The sequence below is a fragment of the Amblyomma maculatum genome, chromosome 10 (genome assembly GCF_055883805.1).
Source record: "Amblyomma maculatum isolate TAMU_Amacu chromosome 10, ASM5588380v1, whole genome shotgun sequence".
In the NCBI taxonomy this organism is placed as follows: Eukaryota; Metazoa; Arthropoda; class Arachnida; order Ixodida; family Ixodidae; genus Amblyomma; species Amblyomma maculatum.
The window spans coordinates 8,812,086-8,832,550 of NC_139353.1; the positions used below are offsets into that span (position 1 = coordinate 8,812,086).

General features: G+C 45.9%; 2 protein-coding genes across 2 annotated transcripts in view; one reads left to right on the forward strand and one right to left on the reverse strand.

Annotated features, from left to right (window-relative positions):
* The window catches only part of LOC146175525 (arylsulfatase B-like), a 63,033-nt gene extending 46,368 nt beyond the window's left edge, over positions 1 to 16,665 (forward strand). The window contains exons 10-11 of the mRNA XM_084580793.1: positions 11,166 to 11,296; positions 15,965 to 16,665. Of these exons, the coding sequence (XP_084436919.1) occupies positions 11,166 to 11,296; positions 15,965 to 16,215 (382 nt within the window). The 3' untranslated portion in view covers positions 16,216 to 16,665. The remainder of the gene's footprint in view (positions 1 to 11,165; positions 11,297 to 15,964) is intronic.
* LOC146175527 (uncharacterized) lies at positions 3,474 to 5,241 on the reverse strand. Its single transcript, XM_084580792.1, has one exon. It carries the CDS (start codon positions 5,217 to 5,219, stop codon positions 3,651 to 3,653), a length of 1,569 nt encoding a protein of 522 aa, XP_084436918.1. The 5' UTR covers positions 5,220 to 5,241; the 3' UTR covers positions 3,474 to 3,650.
* Positions 16,666 to 20,465: the final 3,800 nt, after the last annotated feature.

Here is a 20,465-nt window from a genome sequence, read left to right on the forward strand (position 1 = left end):
TCTCTTTAAACGCTAATATGCGGGAAGTCCCATGATATGAAAACATCATATACTTGCCGTTTTGCTAGTTTTTCTTTCTGCCGGCGGCACCACAAATGACGGCTGCGTATCACCTGTGCTCGGCTAACTCCACGCAACAATCGTAGTATATATAGTTCATGTTGCTACTCCAGTTACCCAGTTACCACTGCGAATGTGGGCTTAACATCTGCGTGTAAGTAAGGAGAGACTGACGGAACTGAGTTCACCGATGACGGTCACGGTATTCCTATTTTAGTGGTATTGGCTATCCGGCATGCGGAGAGATAGAGAGAGAGAGAGAGAGAGAGAAATAGAATATAAAGGCGGGGAGGTTAACTAGGCGATGCCCAGTAGGCTACCCTACACATAGGGAGGAGAAAAAGGATACAAAGGAAAGAAAGAGCGCCTAGAAGAGGAGTCTATCACATGTGCAGATATCTATAGTAAACGAAGGAAGGGGGGAGGGGATATAGAGCGTACACTTAAAGTCGAGAACTCAACCTCGATTCCATTAAAATCATGTGGAGTGCCTTCACTGCTTTCTTTTCTGATGAAGGTGTCGTCCAAGGGCCCAGGATCTTAGCTTCAGTAAGGGGACGAGAGTCCTAGCGGCGGAGTGTAGCAGCTAGGAAGTCACGGTCGCGCTCAAACTGAGGGCAGTCACAAAGTATGTGCGCAATCGTTTCATCACACCTGCAGTGCTCGCAAGGTGTAGATTCTGCCATTCGGATGAGATGGGAATAGGCGTTTGAACGCCACTCCTAGCCACAGGAGACACAACGAAGTAGCACCACAGCGGGGGAGACCGAATGGTATCTGCAGTTGAAGTAATTGTTCAAAGTGGTACGAGCGGGATGTCCAGCCTCCAGGCGTATACCATGATTGTCTAAACACGTTTCGGGCGAGCAGTCGAAGGTGCCTTGCTGCGTCGGCTCTTGTGCCGGCACGCGGAGAACGATGTGAAAACGAGCACGGTCACATGGCACCACGTTGGTCTCGGAGCACGCTAATCGTTTCATGTGGGAAAACATCCGCTCTTGCGCTTGGCATGTTACTATAATCGGGTGCAAGTGAAGCAAAAGACGGCAGATTCCCCTCAGAAAAGCGTATTCAGCAAATAGCGTTGATTGATCAGGAGACTGCTGTTAATCCACTTAAGGCGTTGAGAACCTCGCCTCGTCTTCCGCACTCTACGTTGTCCCACTAACAAGTCCAAGGCGATTATGGAAGAGAAACGACTAACGCCATTAGCAGTAGCAGGGTCCTTTGAGCAGCAAAAGCCGATAATTTTCTTAGTTGCATCTGACAATGTCTGCTCCTCACTGCTCGGTGTCTCTACTTCCTGTCGGCCTATGGAATGCATGCATCATAAGCTACTGTTTGTCAGTTCTTGCGTACTTGCTTTTCGTGCGTCACTTCATTGGCAAGAATGTGGGATTGTGGGTAATCCGTTCTCATAGACTCATAAGCAAGTCTTATGGTTGTCCTTCCTGTGTACGACTTCGTTTGTGTCCGCGGATGCGACCGGTGTCCATGGTGCACAGGGTGCGCGAATTCCCTCGTCCACGCGTACCGTAAAACGCTTAACAAACGCCCATCTAAAATTTGTAGATAATTACGGAATATTGTGCGGTGGGTGCGTGCTAGGTCAAGGTAGGAAAATCTGGACGACCAAACGACGCATTGAGCCCTTACTTAGTCCGACGATCGATCAAGATGGCATACATTGGTGCGAGGACTCGGTACCGCGTATACACAGAAAATACCAAATGAAGAATTGGAACAATTTAATTAGACATGAAAAACGCAGTGATTAAAGCACGGCTAATCTTCGTTGCTTAATGCGTAGAATGGCTCTTCTGGTGTGAAGAATGTAGCGCAAAAATTGCACAACGGACAGAATAGAGGACGCATAAGACGACTGCCGACTCTTTATGCATGTCATCGAGCAGTGCATATATTAACCAAAACGATCGCTTGCGCAGAAGGGGCAGACAAGGCATAAATATCGAGCAACAGCCCTTACAGAATAAACGAATCTGAAAAAAAAAAGTAAACGTATAACACGGCTAAACATAAGTAGACATAGCGGAAGGTCGTGGCGATGTCTGCGGACCTCAAGGACACCACAGCCGGGTCTAGATGACATGAAGGTGTCGAGGGCATCTTGAAGGGAGAGGTCCTAGGATGCCGGCCATATGGGCAGCGGTGGCGGTGGAGGAAAATGGTAGGCAGGGGACGCGAAACGAGCCGCAGCTAGCCCAGTGAATACGCATAATTGTAAAACAGCGCGAACAACGGTACACAAGAACGAGAAAGACCCGGGACGAGCGCTAACTCTCAACTAAGTTTTTAATGCCAACACTTGGCGCTTTTAAAGGAAAAAACAGTACATTCTACATCACACTGAAGTCGATAAAACCAAAACCAAAAGAGACACGTGCGACACTCAAAGGTCACCAATAAAAGCTATCTCTTTGTCATTTAGAGTGACAGATGGTTTGCTTATACATTTTGAGTCTTGATTGATATGGAAGGCTTCCATTATTTCCCGCGTTGTCTGATCGCAGTGCTTGTAAAGTATGTCTGTGTGATGTTATATATGGGCCAAGGTCCGTTCAGGAGCTCTGGGCAGGTAGCAGAGCAGGTTCACAGACACACGGACGCTTTTCTTTTCTTGACCAATTAACGTAACTGGCAACAGACATGCATACAGCCTAGCTTATCCTAATAGGATATGTCCCAACACAAAACCGTCCTACTTCTGGTTTTCCGCTCGTGTACTAGATGCCGGTGCAGGCGAGTCCGGTTGAGGCAAGACCAGCCAGTCACCCGAGGACTCGGTAGCGCGGCAGGCCACGCTCCGGCGTCTGTGTCCGGCGTCTGCTTCACAGTCCGGGGTACTGCGGTGTACCGCGGGGTACCGCGTCACGCCCGGGTACTGCAAAGTGCGGCACCAGTGCGGCAGCACAAGTGCGGCGGCCAGGCACGATGTAGCGGTCGAGCTGCCTCCGCAAGCTGTTCGCCGGATGGCGAAGCGCTGGGCAGTACCAGACCCCGAACCCGGTGCCCGGCAGGTGCTGGCGAGCCGGCCTTGTACGCCAGGCCCAGGACGATGAACTCCGCCGCCAGCGACGCCCAGGAACGTCCGACCCGTTCGCTTGCCGGAACAAACTCACGCGCACTGGCCCGCCCCGCACGCGGCCACACTTCACTTCCTTTCGAGCCACCCGCACACTCGCCACAATCACCATCATCACAACCTCCCCCCGTTCCAAGACAGTTTCTTGCAACTGTTCTGGCGCCGGGAGGGGAGACGTGGCGGGAAATAAATGCACAAACTACACAAATAACCACAAAGCAGAAACACACAAAAATTCGTCACAATCCACACACCATTCACAATCCACAATGCAACACACGAGTTCGTTTTTTTTTTTCTTAATCCCGTTCCAGTCAGCAAAACACACTACTACACCTTTCACACACGGCTCATGTAATCGGCACCAACGTTATCGCTCCCTTTTATGTAGTCTATGCTGAAGTTGTATTCCTGGAGGAATAAACTCCACCGCAACACTCGATTGTTCATATGCTTCGCGGATTGCAGGTACTGGAGCGGCTGGTGATCAGATTGGATGGTGAAATGTTTGCCCTTGTTCCGCTTGAATTCCGTTAAACGATGCCGAATAACAGTCGTCCATATTCTTGATTGTTTCCTTAATCTTGTGTATCTGAAGGCTTGATTTTTCGGAAGTGGAGGACATAGTTTCTTGCTGAGAGTCGTACAGTCTCTTCAAATCTGCGACTAACTGTTCTGCCTTGTCGCACTGAATTTGGACATTCTTCAGGTCGACTTGATGCGAGCGTACAGTCTCAGTCAATAGATCATTGTCGTCCTTTTGGGAAAGTGCCTCTCGAATCTTCGCAATGTCATCTTCATATGACTGCACTTTCACAGTCAGCTCTTGAATGACGTTGTCTTTTTTACGAAGTGCCTCTTCTAGGTCTGATATCTTCTCTTCCTGAGCATAGATCTTGGAATGGGAGAGGCTCAAATGTTCATGAATTTTCGCTATTTCAGCCTTCAGATGGTTAATCTCGGTCCACGTATTTGTCCCGTGCTCCTCGGGCTCTGGTCCTCGTGGAGAGGAGTCAAAAGAACTAAAATTCCTCTTCGGAAGCATTCCGCCCTCCCGTTCAGGCTCAACCTGTTTGCGTAACGGTCTTCCTTCAAAAAGAGCTTGAAGCCTCGCTTGATCCTTAGGTGGCAGTGATTGGTGCTGGTCTCGTTGACGAAGCTCCTTAGGTTTTTCTTTGCAAATCTTTATATGGTCCCATATTTCCTTCTTGGACATCTTTTTACCACAATAGCTGCAGGTTTTCAGCTGAAGATAACACGGGTGAGCAAAGTCTTCAGCAGATGTCGCAACCGAGCCGCAATTGCAATAATTCAGGTGCTCTTCTGCTAACTGGTCCTTTGTCATGTCACACAGAAGAATGGGTGGCACGCACAGCGGTGTTTTCTTTTCTGTTGGCTTGGCCAAGGCTGCAACACATCGTCTAAAATTCACAGGTCGCTCCTGTTCTCGGGAATCTTGCGAGGTATGAAGCTCTAGGCTGCTTGAGGTCATCCAGTCGTGATTGGGATCATCTGGGGCCCTGACACCTGGTATATTCCCAAGCACGAGATCATACAAGGGCCGCTTCATGCAAAGCGCGGTCACCTCGCCTTTGAAATATGGCGTGTCCACTGGTACTCTTGCCACCGGTAACTGGGTTACCGTACCATTGACAAGTACTATCCTCTCGGTCTGCCCTGTGAAGCAGTTCTTTGGGACCAAACCCCGGCGGACAATAACAACATTACTACCAGTGTCTCGAAGCACGCACACTTGTTTCCCCATCACAAACCCTTCTACAATGGGCATTCTTCCTGTTGAATTCTGAGGTACGTCTTTACTGACCTGCGCCCAACTGCTAGAGTCGGATGGGCTCCGGGCCGTATGCCAGTCAAGATGATCAGCACGTTTGGGAGCCTGAATTGCAGAGCATGCGGCACTCTGTTCTTCCTCTTGGTGTCGATTCCTGCAGTTTTCGGCCTTGTGTCCGACCTTTCCACACGAGTTGCACTTGAGCACCGGTCTAGTGGACGTGCGGCAATCGGAAGCCCGATGTCCTGGACGATTGCATAACATACACCGCAACTGGGGTTTATTCGGCAGGCTGTCGGAACTCTTGGTATGAGGTTTCTCTTCGTCAGGGACTTTACCGATGTTCGAATAGTTCTGAACTTCCAAGTATCGATCGGTTGCGTCTGCCATGATGTCGAGTGTCTTGCACTCCCGTTCTTTCAGAAACACAACGAGTTTCGGGTGGCAACACCGCAGGAACTGTTCACCGATCACATGATCGCGCAGGTCTTCAAATGTCTTGGGAACACTCGCCATTTCGATCCAATGGTCGAAGTAACCCGAAAGCCTGGCGGCTAACTGCCTTCCCGTCTCGCCATCTTCTGCTCGAGCTTTTCGAAATTTCTGATGGTAACCTTGAGCCGTGAAATTAAAGCGCTGCAGAAGAGCCTTTTTGACCTTTTGATAATCTAATGAATCTGCAGCTGACATCCTGCCGATCACGGTCAAGGCTTCCCCAGTTAGGCACATACTTACGGCCATCGCCCATTTATCTTGAGGCCAGTCCTGTCCCACTGCCACACGCTCAAACCGTTGCAAATAGGCATGCAGGTCATCTCGTCGCTCGTCAAATAGGGGTAGCAGTTTTTGAGGGTTGAAAAGCTGTACTTGTGGCGCTGACACTATGGGCTCGATATCATCTGTCGTGTTGCTCCTCGCTCCTTCTTGGAGTCTGAGTTTCAATTCCAAGATTTCTTTCTCTCTCTCCGCGGCTATGCGACTTTGCTCTCTTTCAGCAGCACGTTCGGCCCTTTGCTCCGCGCGTTCCTTATCTATCCAGTCTCTCAGCTCGGAGCCTGAGAAACCCAGCTGAGCGCCCAACGCGGCTAGACGCTCTAGGTCCATCTTTGCTCAAACGTCGCGATGGGTGTGAACCCGTCCCCGACTCTCTGCCCTCTCTCTGAATGATTAGTTCCTTGAATCTACTAATTTCTAGGATCCTGGCAGGCTCGCCAAATTGTGATGTTATATATGGGCCCAGGTCCGTTCAGGAGCTCTGGGCAGGTAGCAGAGCAGGTTCACAGGCACACGGACGCTTTTCTTTTCTTGACCAATTAACGTAACTGGCAACAGACATGCATACAGCCTAGCTTATCCTAATAGGATATGTCCCAACACAAAACCGTCCTACTTCTGGTTTTCCGCTCGTGTACTAGATGCCGGTGCAGGCGAGTCCGGTTGAGGCAAGACCAGCCAGTCACCCGAGGACTCGGTAGCGCGGCAGGCCACGCTCCGGCGTCTGTGTCCGGCGTCTGCTTCACAGTCCGGGGTACTGCGGTGTACCGCGGGGTACCGCGTCACGCCCGGGTACTGCAAAGTGCGGCACCAGTGCGGCAGCACAAGTGCGGCGGCCAGGCACGATGTAGCGGTCGAGCTGCCTCCGCAAGCTGTTCGCCGGATGGCGAAGCGCTGGGCAGTACCAGACCCCGGACCCGGTGCCCGGCAGGTGCTGGCGAGCCGGCCTTGTACGCCAGGCCCAGGACGATGAACTCCGCCGCCAGCGACGCCCAGGAACGTCCGACCCGTTCGCTTGCCGGAACAAACTCACGCGCACTGGCCCGCCCCGCACGCGGCCACACTTCACTTCCTTTCGAGCCACCCGCACACTCGCCACAATCACCATCATCACAACCTCCCCCCGTTCCAAGACAGTTTCTTGCAACTGTTCTGGCGCCGGGAGGGGAGACGTGGCGGGAAATAAATGCACGAACTACACAAATAACCACAAAGCAGAAACACACAAAAATTCGTCACAATCCACACACCATTCACAATCCACAATGCAACACACGAGTTCGTTTTTTTTTTTTTCTAAATCCCGTTCCAGTCAGCAAAACACACTACTACAGTCTGTTCCTCGCCATAAGGCGGTGCAAATTCCCTTCTTCTTTTTCATTGTTTCACACTTCTTGCAGTGGCTTACCAGGTAAGATAGTTCCTTGTTACTGTCTAGATTGTTTTTGTGCTCGAGCAACCTTTTATTTATGCAGCGTCCCGTCTGCCCAATGTACCGGGCTCCGCAGGAGAGGGGAATCCTGTAAATAACTCCTTTGCAACAGGCGACGAACTTGTCCCTGTGCGCGATGCCACACACGTTCCTTTTTTTCTGAACGCTCTCTCTCCTTTTGGATTGCCGGGCATACCTGTTTAAGTTTAATGGGTGCTGATATCGCTACATTCACATCGTACCAGCCTGCCACATTTTTTGAAGCCCGTGGGTGATGCGATGTAGGTATGGAAGAACAGTAACTTTTTTTTTCTCCTTTCTCCTCGTTCTTGTGTACCGTTGTTCGCGCTGTTTTACAATTATGAAAATCGATGAACTTGCCCAAATGAACATTCTGCTTAGCCCAGTTAAGCTTTCGCATCAAACGCACATTCAGCAGAATACGCGTGAATCGCCCAAGAAACGATTGGACAACCTTCTGATATAAGATACGCCTCTATCAGAAGTCTGACCTTATTATTTCTACTCTTCTCCAGAATCGTAGCCATCTGAAACCTTGTACTGCACATCGTGTTAATCGAAGCAAGACGCAGGACGAGATTTAGATTTTTGTTTCCTCTTTTTCTGCACTTTTGCCGTGCTGCCGTAACCGGTCATATGATGCCCAGCGTGACAGGGGATGCAGCATACCTCTGTTGTTACACGTAGGCAATCCTATGTATCTTGCGGCAGCCCCCGGTGGAACAACCAGTGAAGCGAGGGCAAAGCTTTGAAGGCTTACTGGGAGCTGAAAAGACTGAGGGCCATTGGCGTTTCCCCTACACTTTTTTCAGGTTGTGGGATAGTTGTACACAAGGGACCACTATCGACTTAAGAAAATGGGGCTCACCTTTTTATTATTTTTTTTTTGCTGTCTTTCTATTTTGATGCGAAATCTTCACTCGGCTGACTGCGTACGCCGGAGTTTGACCTTCATCCGACATTCAGTCACGTGCCTAGCGACGCACGTCCAGCTTGTCGCCCGCTTCTTCGCACGTGTGGTACACTGAGCGGGCGGCGCACCATTCTTCTTCTGCTGCCGCTTCACTTCTTCTACGTCGCACACCATACTTCTTCTTCAGACACCTGGAAAACTTTATTTGTACCGGTTCATATCTCCACAATTATAAAACATAGCCGGACCCAGTGCCACACATCCTTCCAGTCCCCTGCATTCCCTTTCTCTCCACTGCTACCGCTCTTTATCTGGCTCTCCTACCGGGACATCTCCCCTCAAAATGCCATCGATACCTTTGTGTCGTCTAAAGCCGGCTGTGGTCCGTATCTTTGAGTCCGCATCTCTCTTCTGCAAGTATCTTTGAGGTCCGCAGTCATCCATGGAGGAATCATGCACTTTCACTTTGTCTACATGCGTTTAACTGTGCCAAACTTTCCGCAACTGCTCTCACGGGGACTTGAACGAGAGCTGATATGACAAGTGTAAGGAAGCCTGCTGTTAACAATCGCGAAACCTGATCGTTCAAAGTCTCTTGCATTTTATGAGGGCATGATTTCTGAAGCCCGCTTCCAAGGAAAGCGATGCTATAGCTGTTTTTACCACCTTGGACTTTGTTGGCTAGAGGGGAGTACATGCAGCAAATATGGTCTCCCCAGAGCACCAGCTTGAGGTCTTGGAAACGCAATATCTGATTTTCAGTAAGCTCACTGGTAAAAACTTAACATTTTCTGAATTTATTAAAAGAGCTTAAAGCCCGAGAACAACTTGGTCAAGGGATGAAAAGATGCACGGCGTTCAAAAAATTAGAAGTCCTCGACCCGTCTAGAAATATTAAAAGTAGCCTGGTCCCCCTTGAAAAGCTTTTGCAAATAGCCGGTCAGTTGAAGGTAAAAATATGTCACACAAAACAGGTGCTAGAAAGGAGTCAATGCAAATCATTTTATGCTGCAGAAAATAACTGACTGTCATGAGATATAAAAGTAACCTGAAAGTAGCGTTCCAGTAAATTTAGGATTTGTGTACTTGCAATACCACCTGCTGAGTTCTGGAAGACCAGAAGGGCCACAACCCCGGAGCCTTCATCCAACCTCTGACTGAAGATAACAACTCGGCATGTTGAACAGAATAAAAAAAGTCTTGAATGTCAATGGAAAATTCAAGACCTATTCGATCGTTATTCTGCACAAATTCGGCGACTTCCTGGTACTTCTATTGTCAGGAAGGGGTCATCAACAGGAATGGGCTTTACTTTGCTGAACAAGAAGTGGCTCATGTTGTGTTGCCTTCTCGCTAACAATTGGCCCCGAGATCGAGCGGAGTCGCCACCTAGTGGCATAGCGGCGAACCCTACCCAGTGTGGATGTGTGTTCGCGTCGCTTGCCAGCCCGCAGTGATTTTACGTGCGCGCGTGTGGCGTGTACAAAAGTGCTTTTTGTTTGTTTCGCGGTTCCTGTGCGCTTTTGCATACCTGTCTGCCTCTTGCAAAAGAAATATGAACAGGCTATTTACCTCACGCTCTATTAAAAGAAAAATACTTGTCCATATCGAGTATATCACGCTGGAAAGAACATCATCAGTCGCGGTCTTCGGCGCTTGAGATCCTTTGACCAGAGGCGTCTCAAACGAAGCGCTGCTGTCGTTATTCGCCGTGTCAAAGCGAAACAGGTTGCTGCCGTCAATACAACTTAATGCAAATGCTCAAAGATCGTGTATTCCCTTTTCTGTTTGGAATACCGCATACTGAAAAATGCGACCGCAGATTGCTGCAAAACAAAATTCAGTTTGAACATCCATAACTGAGTTGTCAGGGTACTTTTTTTTTTTTTTTTTTGCTGTTAAATCTCTGTCGCGTTGTGTCAGTAGTAGGGCGCTCGACTGCTGATTTCGAGAACGGGGGGTTCGATCCCAGCCGTTTCGAAAGGCGCTCCTCGGCTGTGGGATTTGACTGCACGTTAAACAAGCTCACGTGCTCCGTCATATAACCGATGTCACATATGCGTTAAACCCGTATATGCATTTCATTTTTTCCGTTTCCGGTTTGTGCGTTTTTTCCAGGAAGAAGACCGCGAAAACATTCCTTACACTATAGTGTCATTGGCGGTTGCCGAAGACAACTGTAGGGTTTTACAAAAAATCAGTGAATTTTGTTTTCTCCCTCCCCTGATTTTTTTTTAACAGTCATAAAATTGTTGTGAACCGCTTGGAGGGCTTTTTTTTAGAAGAAGGTCATTCCGAGTTGCGACAAAACATGAGATACATGAACTCGCCGACAAGGGCACCGCGATTCTTGGATGGGGAGCTTACTTCCGCTAGGCTTTGATGGAATGCTTCGTCCTCGCTTCTATGAAGGGAAGTGGGGATGCCGCAGCCCTTGAAGTATTCCGCTATAACACCTTAAGGTATTGCCGCCTGGACACGAATTTCAGCACACCTGGTCGCCACGGCTTATGAGGTTTCCTTTCTTCGGCCTCTCATCGCAATCGCCATCAATGGACGCTTTATGCGTCTTTGCTGTGTTTTTCAAATTCTCTCTGACAAGGAACATAATAGCATGGACGTTTGCTCTTTATGTTAGGAAAATTGGACATCTAAAAAAAAATAAAAAACGGTGAGAGGGAGTGGGGGGGGGGGGGGGGGGGGAAGGGGGGGAGGGGAAGGGCATATTCGAGCATGGCAGATGCTCGGTATAATTCACTACTCGGTTTCAATGCCAATTCGAGGGGCATGGCCTCGGTCCCCATCTACTTATCATTTGGTCCCTTGGTAGACTCTGGTTTAGAAGGAGGTAAATAGGAACAATGAAAATGAAGCCAACAAACAGCAAGCATGCACAAAAGCGAGTGAGCGAACGCGACTGTCAATCAGTCGATGCCAGGAATACTGAGGAGCAGGCAATTGAAAATATGTTAAATAGTTAGTATCTCCAAACTTTTTAAACATCATGGCACAAATAAAAAGAGCAGGGTGACAAATAGGTAGACGATACAGACGCTATCTTTCCTCGCAGAGACGGCGACCTCAAATTCATCCTAAAGCCTTCTCAGGTGCGTACAGGATGGTACGAGGAAGAGCTGAAAGGGTCGGAGAACCCAGAAAAACTCGGCAGGAATCCGGCCCGGATGCTATTTAACATCTCCGGTAAGTACAGTGCACTGCCCTTACTGTGTCCAAGTGTTCTAAGCAAGCACAAAACAATGCCTTCTAATTTAACGCTAAAATTCGCCAGCTGTAAAAATAAACTGTAAAAAACCGAAGAAATAGTACATGTACCGAAGTCGGACACTGGCTGAAGCACGAAATTGTTAACAGCGCGCAATTTTAGGATCATCAACGAGCCTTTCTTGCTCCTCGAGATCGTCGTGGTCTTTCTCACATAGATGCTGTCCGCAGTTCCTACACGGACAGCATCTCTTGTCCAGACGCCTGGATATACACTGGGGGAGATAAAACAAATTCCCGGTTTCCCCTTTCCCAAGCCTGGACAGGTGAAAACAAAATACAATATACAAAAACAGCAAATTCTTACACCTCCCCTACCGGTTAACAGTACATAAGCATGTTAACCGGTGGAGAGAGCATAGCGCATACCGTTAACATCATAGGTGTCATAGCTTATGCCTGCCTGTATTTGTCCACTGAGGAAGACGTTCAACTGGGCGGAAAAGCTTTCTGTCACTGCATACTACACGTATATCAAAACCTCTTTGCAACACTCTAGTATAACTATATAAATGTTAAGCCACTCCAGCACACCGAATTTCAAAGGAAGTAGCCAATTGCTTTCTTATTCCAAACAGCGGTGCATGATTGTCTATCCTTTCATGTAGGTAGCCGTAATGACTTCCTTCGGAGATTTCTTTGGACGCAGACTAACGTAGACTACCTTGTTAATTAAGACACAATTCGACACAATAGTTTAGTGACCTCTGCGGGTTGCAGTAAACAACGGCATTTTTTTTTGCAGTTTTTTAGTATTTATTTTCTAAATGCGAGAGCAGTAATGAGAGGCGGGTTATGTTTACAGTGTATACGGTTGGCGGTTCACTCAGCAGAGTAGGCCCACCCGCCTAATGAGAGACGCATACAGCAAACGAGCAAGTAACATGTGACACAGCACAGCGTTGTCCAATTAGTTGTCCAATCAAGAGCATGTCCATGATATGTACAGCCAGAATCAATATGAAAGGGAACAAGGGAGCGCGTGGCCCCACGCTTTGCAAAGCACTACTAACAACACAAGATCGGAAAGGGTGGCACTAAGGGTATGCTCGGAAAGGGAAGCTTACCAAGTTTACTTTGGATGCGTTTTACACTGATTGCTATCACCTGTAGTTGACAGCGCATTTCAAAGCGTGGAGGCCACGTGCTCCAGTGTTCCCTCTCATAGTGCTTCTAGCTGTACACTTGGAAGGTATGCAGGGATAACCTTAGCAATAATATGAAGCAGCGCAGAAGAACGTTGTTTTGATGGTGAGGATCCTTCAGAGCAAGACTATCAGAATACAATGTTATTTCGAAACTATGTACTAAACCCATAAATCTGACTCTACGTGCGTTTCTTCCCCCCCCCCCCTTTTTAACAATATAATTACTCCTAATAAAACACCAGAGCCATATTGCGTGCAATCTAAATGAGTTGCCGTCGGATATTTCATGCTCATAGAATTAAATTTGAAGTATTGTATGTTTCTTTTCTTTCTCTCATCCTTTTCTTTTTTTTACTGAACCTCTCACGGAGTGCCACCAATACAGCTAATGAAACAGGTAGTCGTCTGTGGTCCGCAGCGCACAGCTGGCAATACAATCACTATAGCCGAAAAAATATTTTTTTGTATACGTATGCTTTTAAACTGCCAAGATTATAATATAATTTCATAAGAAAAGCTTCATAAACTCGATCGAACACCTAATGTCGCTAGAGCTTAATGTATAAAAAGCGACCTCGCATTTTTAAAAGTAGTGCACGTTTAATGTATGAAGTCCATGTATTCCACAACGCGAAGGAATACTCACAGTGCAAATCTATAATTCTGTTGTATAGAGTGTATTTTTAACGAAGAGAATTTATTTATTTATTTATTTATTTATTTATTTATTTATTTATTTATTTATTTATTTATTTATTTATTTATTTATTTATTTATTTATTTATTTATTTATTTATTTATTTATTTATTTATTTATTGCATACTGTACTTGTATTGCATGTGTTTCCCTCCCTGTAATGACCCTCATATAGAGGGTTAACAGTATGAATAAATAAATAAATAAATACTAAAATTTAACATTGAAGAAAGAAGCCACTGAGGCGTAGATTTTTCAGCACTCGGCGATCATTTCAGCAGACGTTTCCTGGCACCCGAAGGCAGTGCTCGTCTGAAACCAGAACCACCCATCTACACACTGAACGAGAAAATTTCTGCATAGTCAACATTCTAGGAGGTTATTTAGCTAATAAAATAATGTTTAATTTATTACTGGACCAAACAATTTTCAATAATTTCCTGCTATGCTCCTGCAGCCATGCCACCAAGAAAAATATGCGAGGTTTCCTACGGCACAGGTATCTAATATTATTATTTAAGCTGCAAACTACTAATCGAGGCTAAGGCAACGCAAAGCCAAAAGCAGAGCAGCATAGATATAAAATTAGGAGACAAAAAGCTCACCTGACATTTACACTTAAGGTAATGTGAATTTAAGCAATAGCTGAGGTCGTACGGAACCGAGATGCTATATAGTACAGTACATTTCATAAATGCTAGGTACGAAATGCTCTGTCGCTTAACCATCTGTAATTCGAATTCAGAGTGGCTTTAACTAGCCTGCTAATGTCATAAAAACAGGAAAGTGTAGCATTGTAGTTGCCTTTTATTATTTTATTGTATTTTTCTGGTCGCAACAATCTTTCAAAATGGCTATTTTGGTATAATACTGCGTTGAGTGTCATTTATTTGTCGTCTTATTTCTCTATTTGCAAAACTTATGCTTATGCTTTGTATCCTTATTCTGGTCTTTTTTTTTTTTCCTTTGCTTGTAATATGTGTCATTGGATTGTTAACTGCTTTATTCCATTGATGTAGGCTGCTCGCTTTTTACCCGTGAACCGCACTTATATTTAGTTATGTGTGTTCATTTTACTGCTGTTTTGTTTTCGATTTCTTTGGAGTGTACCTCACTCCTCTCTGCAATACCCTCCAGCGTTGAAGTCATAAATAAATAAATAAATAAATAAATAAATAAATAAATAAATAAATAAATAAATAAATAAATAAATAAATAAATAAATAAATAAATAAATAAATAAATAAATAAATAAATAAATAAATAAATAAATTACGGACGGGTTGAGCCATATGAAACAAAATGACTTCAAGAGAGATTTTTTTTGTGTGTGTGTGTGTTCGGATCAATGAAAGGCTGATATTCTGACCAAATAAATGTGGCAATTGTTCTCATGATATTGTGACGTCACTTCATTGTGAGCACAATGCCTAATGAGAATGACGCGTTGCACCTAACGTCTTCCGCCGACGTTGCTGAAGTGGGAAATAGTTATCTCTATTATAGAGAACAGTGCGGTTGGCACTAGTGATCTGAAATTTGTTGACAACAGTCTATTTGAAACAACAAAGGTAAAAACTATTATAGGCGTCCCACATAATAAGCAGTGCTTGTGTTCAACATAGCAACATAGTAAGCACCAAGGGACACTGATCTGTATTTATAACCAACTAAAAACACTTCCGAATCGATATATGTGCACAACCATCAGCGGATCAAGCTTTCCCGAAATTAACTCGTAAAACCTTATTACAGATCAACAGATCGATTAACCGTTTGTCTAGAACAGAAATGCGTCCCGTCGTGCCCGCCAACGCAAGAAAACTTTAAGAAGTTGCTTTGCGCGTATATAAGCTCGAATAAAACTCGACTATGCGGAAAGGTTGACTGTAACGTTTAGAGGGGAAAGTAGCGCGCGATATAATGCGTTTTTGTGGCTGAAACATTTAACAGGCACCAACTCTGTCAAATTGTCAGACCCCATCGATATCCGACCAAAGATCGAGAGAGGGTGGTATAATACTGAGCAAATAAACTTGGACTGGAACGCAGTTGCTGTTGCTCTCCTTCCATTCACGTTTCGTTCAGCTGTACATTAGGCTGTTCAAGATGTACTTAACTCATCAAAGAGGAAGCATTAACGCAGTATCTGCGCATTTGCACAACTTCTCCAGCATACCTGTAGGTTTAGACTTAATGGGGTTGGTGACCTTTAGCCCAGTCAGCCGCTCACAAACGGTGACACTTTTGAGCACAAAATGCGACATATATGGTATAATGCTTGGGTAAACCAGCCCCACGTATAAGGTAGAAAGTAGATGTCTTAATGACCGACGTTTGCTTCAAAACAAAAAGGTATACAAATGCGTCTGGTGAATACCTTTATTAGTCGTCAATTATAGGATATGCTGAGGGAGAAAACTGCACACTACCTCATTCTATGGACGAATGTTAGCTTTATCTAAATTTCTGAAGCCACCAAAGCTTAACAACAGCAGTCGGACGCATGGGTCTCTTGGTTTAAGATTCAAATTCCCAGCGCTGTGAGAGAACTGCGTTTTCGCCACCATCGCTGCTCCCTAAGAACTCATTCAAGAAACCACGTCCCGTAATATTGTGCACAGTAACGACGACTGGGTGGAGCGAAACCATTTGACTTGTAGCAATATGCATGCGGCCATTGTTATGGAAGGGGGTGTATGATTTATAAAACCATGTACTCTTTCCTACCATCATCCGTAGCGGACCCCTTGGAGAAGGATGATCTGTTTGCGTCGTTGAAGACAGAAGCGCAGCGCTTGGAGGCTAAGCTCAGGAAGCGCGCTTTGCTGCTGGTGTCCTCCCGCAATCCGGATGACGATCCCAGAGGCGACCCCAGCTTCCAGACGCCCTCTGGTACATACGGGCCGGGATGGTGTGACGCCCCGGAGTGGACTCCGCCAGGAACTGTGCTGAAGCGAGTACGGAATGACTGCGAGGCGTCTGGCTTGTGAGAATGATGACTACGCTTTTTAAGCGAGTTTGTGAAAGGTACACTAAGGCTGATGACACTAAGTCGCGCGATGAGGACAGGGATCTGATGGAGAGCCGAGTGAAGAATCGTACAGTGGAATCACTCACTAATTTTATTCTGCAGACAGGCAAACAAAAACAAAGAGCAAAAACGGAGGCAACAAATAAAAACTGCACATACAATTACACGATTCAAGTCCTGGTGCGTTATTAGGGGAGGAGTTTTTTTCCCCAATTTCTTAGAACTTCGAATTGGAGAAGAGGCTACTACCAGTATCCCAGGTCGCAGGAAATTTCTAACCATGCAGCTAGCGGAAGTGGCAATACACAAAGATGGTAAATACCGTTGGGAAAATGATCATAAACGCATTTATCGGCAGACGAGGCACCTGGTCAAAAGGTAAACCCAGGAACCACGAAGGAAAAGGGCAAGTTTAACCGATGTACAGATATTGCTAATAGCGTTGATGCAGCACTACAGAAGCACCCTATACAGCGTGTCCAAGCTCTTTAGCCAAGGGTTAACAATAAAACATTTGAGGTAGGTAAGAAAACTCACTTGCATACAGCTTTCAGTCATCTGGCGCACCGAGGCAATTTTTATTTTGCAATTGACTTATTAGTAATCGAGACAAATTTTCTAAAATACTAATTATAACCTTTAGACAGTAATTGTGATTTGTAAAGAAGAATCATCTGAAACCTCCATTCCATTTATTTTCGACAAAGAAATACTCGCCTGTATATTTTTTTCCAAGTTCTAAAGAAAGCCGGTGAAATGCAAAAAATATCACGTGACTAACCCATTCGCGCGCCATAATTGCAGTGCTCCCAATCGGGGTTTGAGTGAACGAAATTAGCAGCGGCCGTCACATGACGGCCCAGTTTCAGCGGTAGGCTTATATATAGGCGATGGTTGCCGCGAGCGCGGTAAACTCGCTGTAACTTGCACCGTCACGTGCACCGCCGATGGTGGTGACAAGATTGGGAGGCTGCCCTGCTGGAAGGACCCCTGCCCGGAGCGCCGGCAATGGTTGGCTCGCCGCACTATTACTGCAGCCTCGGCTAACGGGACCCTGGACTGAGGGTCCTCCCCCTCACCCCCTCCCCACTGACTGAATAAAATAAAGATGTGTGATAAAGAGTCGTGACAGTACATCGCGCGTCCCTTGTCGAACACAGCCAGCATTCCATTGCGACGCAGTTGGTTAAAGCGCTTAGCTGGGGATCCAAGGGTTCGATCCAAAGGGGGGTTCGGCTCCCAATGGAGACAAGATTTATTTATTATCCTGGTAGACGAGAAAAATTATGATGTGCGTCATGGTCGATGACGTCCCAATCTCGCAATATCTCGTGGAATCTCGTGAGGTGTGACACTTCTCGCGAACGGACGACAGTATGAGCCATTAAAGGCTTTCGCCTTAACATCGCTTAAAGTAACGATAACATCTTGCCCTGAAATGTGCTGAAGAAATGAAGTCCTCTCGAGGAAGGGCGCGCAGCCGTGCGGTTTTCAGCTCTGTATCCTTGGGGAAATGAACGCATGAACTTTTGCCCCGGCAGCAAAACTTTCCACCACTTGTAGCACAGCAGCGTAAACACTATGGGGCGAGCACCGATGGCAGATCCAAGCCGCCACTCGTTTGAAACGGCGCAGTCTGCGTTTGGCCAGCCTCAGCCTCAACGTTGGCCAGCTTATACCCCCCCCCCCCCCTCCTCATCCTTTTCCCACAGGTAAGAAAAGAAAATTAAGAAAAAATTGCCAACGATTACGTTACTTCCTGACGTTACTGCAGTGACCACAGGATGGTGAGATCCCGAATTAGCCTAACTTTGAAGAAGGAACGCAACAGATTAGTAAGAAAGAAACCCATGAACGAATTAACGGTGAGGGGGAGGGCAGAAGAGTTCAGGATCTCGCTACAGAATAGATATTCAGCTCTAAACGAGGATGGCGACCTTACCCTAGAAGCAATGAACAATAATTTCCAAGATATAATTACTGAGTGCGCTGCAGAAGAAGGCGGTAGGATAGTTAGAGAGGATACCGGTAAGCTGTCTAAGGAGACGAAAGATTTGGTTAAGAAACGGCAGTGTATGAAAGCTTCCAATCGAACAGACCAGATAGAATTGGACGAGATATCAAAGCTGATCAATAAGCGAAAGGTGGCCGATATAAGGATGTATAACATGGAGGAAATTGAGCATGCTGTAATGAACGGGGGAAGCATTAAAGCGGTAAAAACGAAATTGGGCATAGAAAAAACCAGCTGTATGCGCTAAGGGACAAGGCAGGCAACGTCATCACGAATAGTCAAAGTAGCCGAGGAGTTCTATGCAGACCTCTGCAGTAGCCATAGTCAGGACCGTATTGAGACTGGCGGAGAAAAAACAGTCAGACGTTCCATCAGTGACGAAGGATGAGGTCACGAAAGCATTAGAAACTATGAAAAGGGGGAAATCAGCTGGAGAGGATCAGATAACTATAGATTTGTTGAAGGACGGGGGAGATATAGTGCTAGAAAAACTGGCCACCCTGTATACGCATTGCCTGGTGTCATCAACGGTAACGGAACCATGGGAGAATGCAAACATTATCCTCATACACAAGAAAGGGAATGCTAAGGTCCTTAAAAATTACAGACCAATCAGCTTACTGCCTGTTACGTATACGGTGTTTACTAAGGTAATTGCTAATAGAATCATGACAACCTTAGACTACAATCAAGCAAAGCATCAAGCAGGGTTTCGGAAACGGTACTCTACTATCGATCATATCCATACCATTAACCAGGTGATAGAAAAATGCTCGGAATAAAACCAGCCCTCATACATAGCATTCATTGATTACGAAAAAGCATTTGACTCAGTAGAAACCTCGGCGGTGATGCAAGCATTGCGGAATCAGGGGGTGGACGAGCCGTACGTACGTGAAAGTGCTGAAAGATACATATATATATAGTGGCTGCACAGCAACCATAGTTCTGCATAAAGAAAGTAACAAAATTTCCATAAACAAATTGTGTTAGGCAATGAGACACGATCTCCCCAGTACTATTCACAACTTGTTTAGAGGAAATATTCAGAGACTTGAAGCAGTTAGGGATAAGAGTAGATGGAGAATACCACAGTAATCTGTGATTTGCTGATGACATTGCCTTGCTAAGTAACTCGGAGGATGAACTGCAAATAATGATTGATGACCTAGATAGGAACAAAAGTAGAAAGGTGGGCTTGAAAATCAATATGCAGAAGACTAATGTAATGTTCAACAGCCTCGGGAAGAAACTGTAGTTTACGTTAGGTAGCGAAGCACTGGAAGTAGTAGGCGAAAATGTCTACTTAGGACAGGTAGTAACCGCATATCCGGACCATGAAAAGAAAATAACAAAAAGAATAAGATTGGGATGGAGCGCATTTGGCAAGCATTCGCAGATTATTTATTTATTTATTTATTTATTTATTTATTTATTTATTTATTTATTTATTTATTTATTTATTTATTTATTTATTTATTTATTTATTTATTTATTGTACCCTTACCGGTATCGCTCAAGAACTTGAGGTTCTTAAATAGGGTGGAGGGAAGAAATTGGGAGGCACAGCCCTATAACTGTCTCCTAGAACAGATTAGGGACCACCGCAACGGGGCTGTGCAGGGGAGGATGGCAAAGGGGCGGCAGGGGGGAGGAGAAGGCGCGGCAATACCAGAGGGGTTCACACCTACGGTGTTAGAGGCGGGGGCGAAGTTGTGTGTCCTCCAGAAATACAAGGAGGAGCCTGAGGGCGGCAGTTTGCTTGGCTGATGGAAAGAGCGGTCAGCGTCGACGTGGGAAGTCCCAGGATATTGCTCAAGAGGAAAGTATACAACAGTTGCATCTTACCTGTACTCACCTATGGGGCTGAAGCTTGGAGGCTAACAAAGAGGGTTTACATAAGTTGAGGACAACGCAGAGGGCTATGGAACGAAAAATGGTAGGGATAACATAAAGAGATAGGAATTTGGAAGTACCAATTGCCAAAGACTAAAAGGGGTAAACAAGAAGTAAATTAATGTGAGGTAGAGGATGTGATGTCACGCAACCAGAAGTAGAGCCGAAAAAGGGCATAGGAAGGGATTGGCGCGCAATTTGAAAGTACCAAAGACTAAGATGGGCAAACAAGAAGTGAATTAAGCAACTATAAAGCAAACAGTAGCAATCAACAGCAGCATCCGTGCTTTCTCCTTACT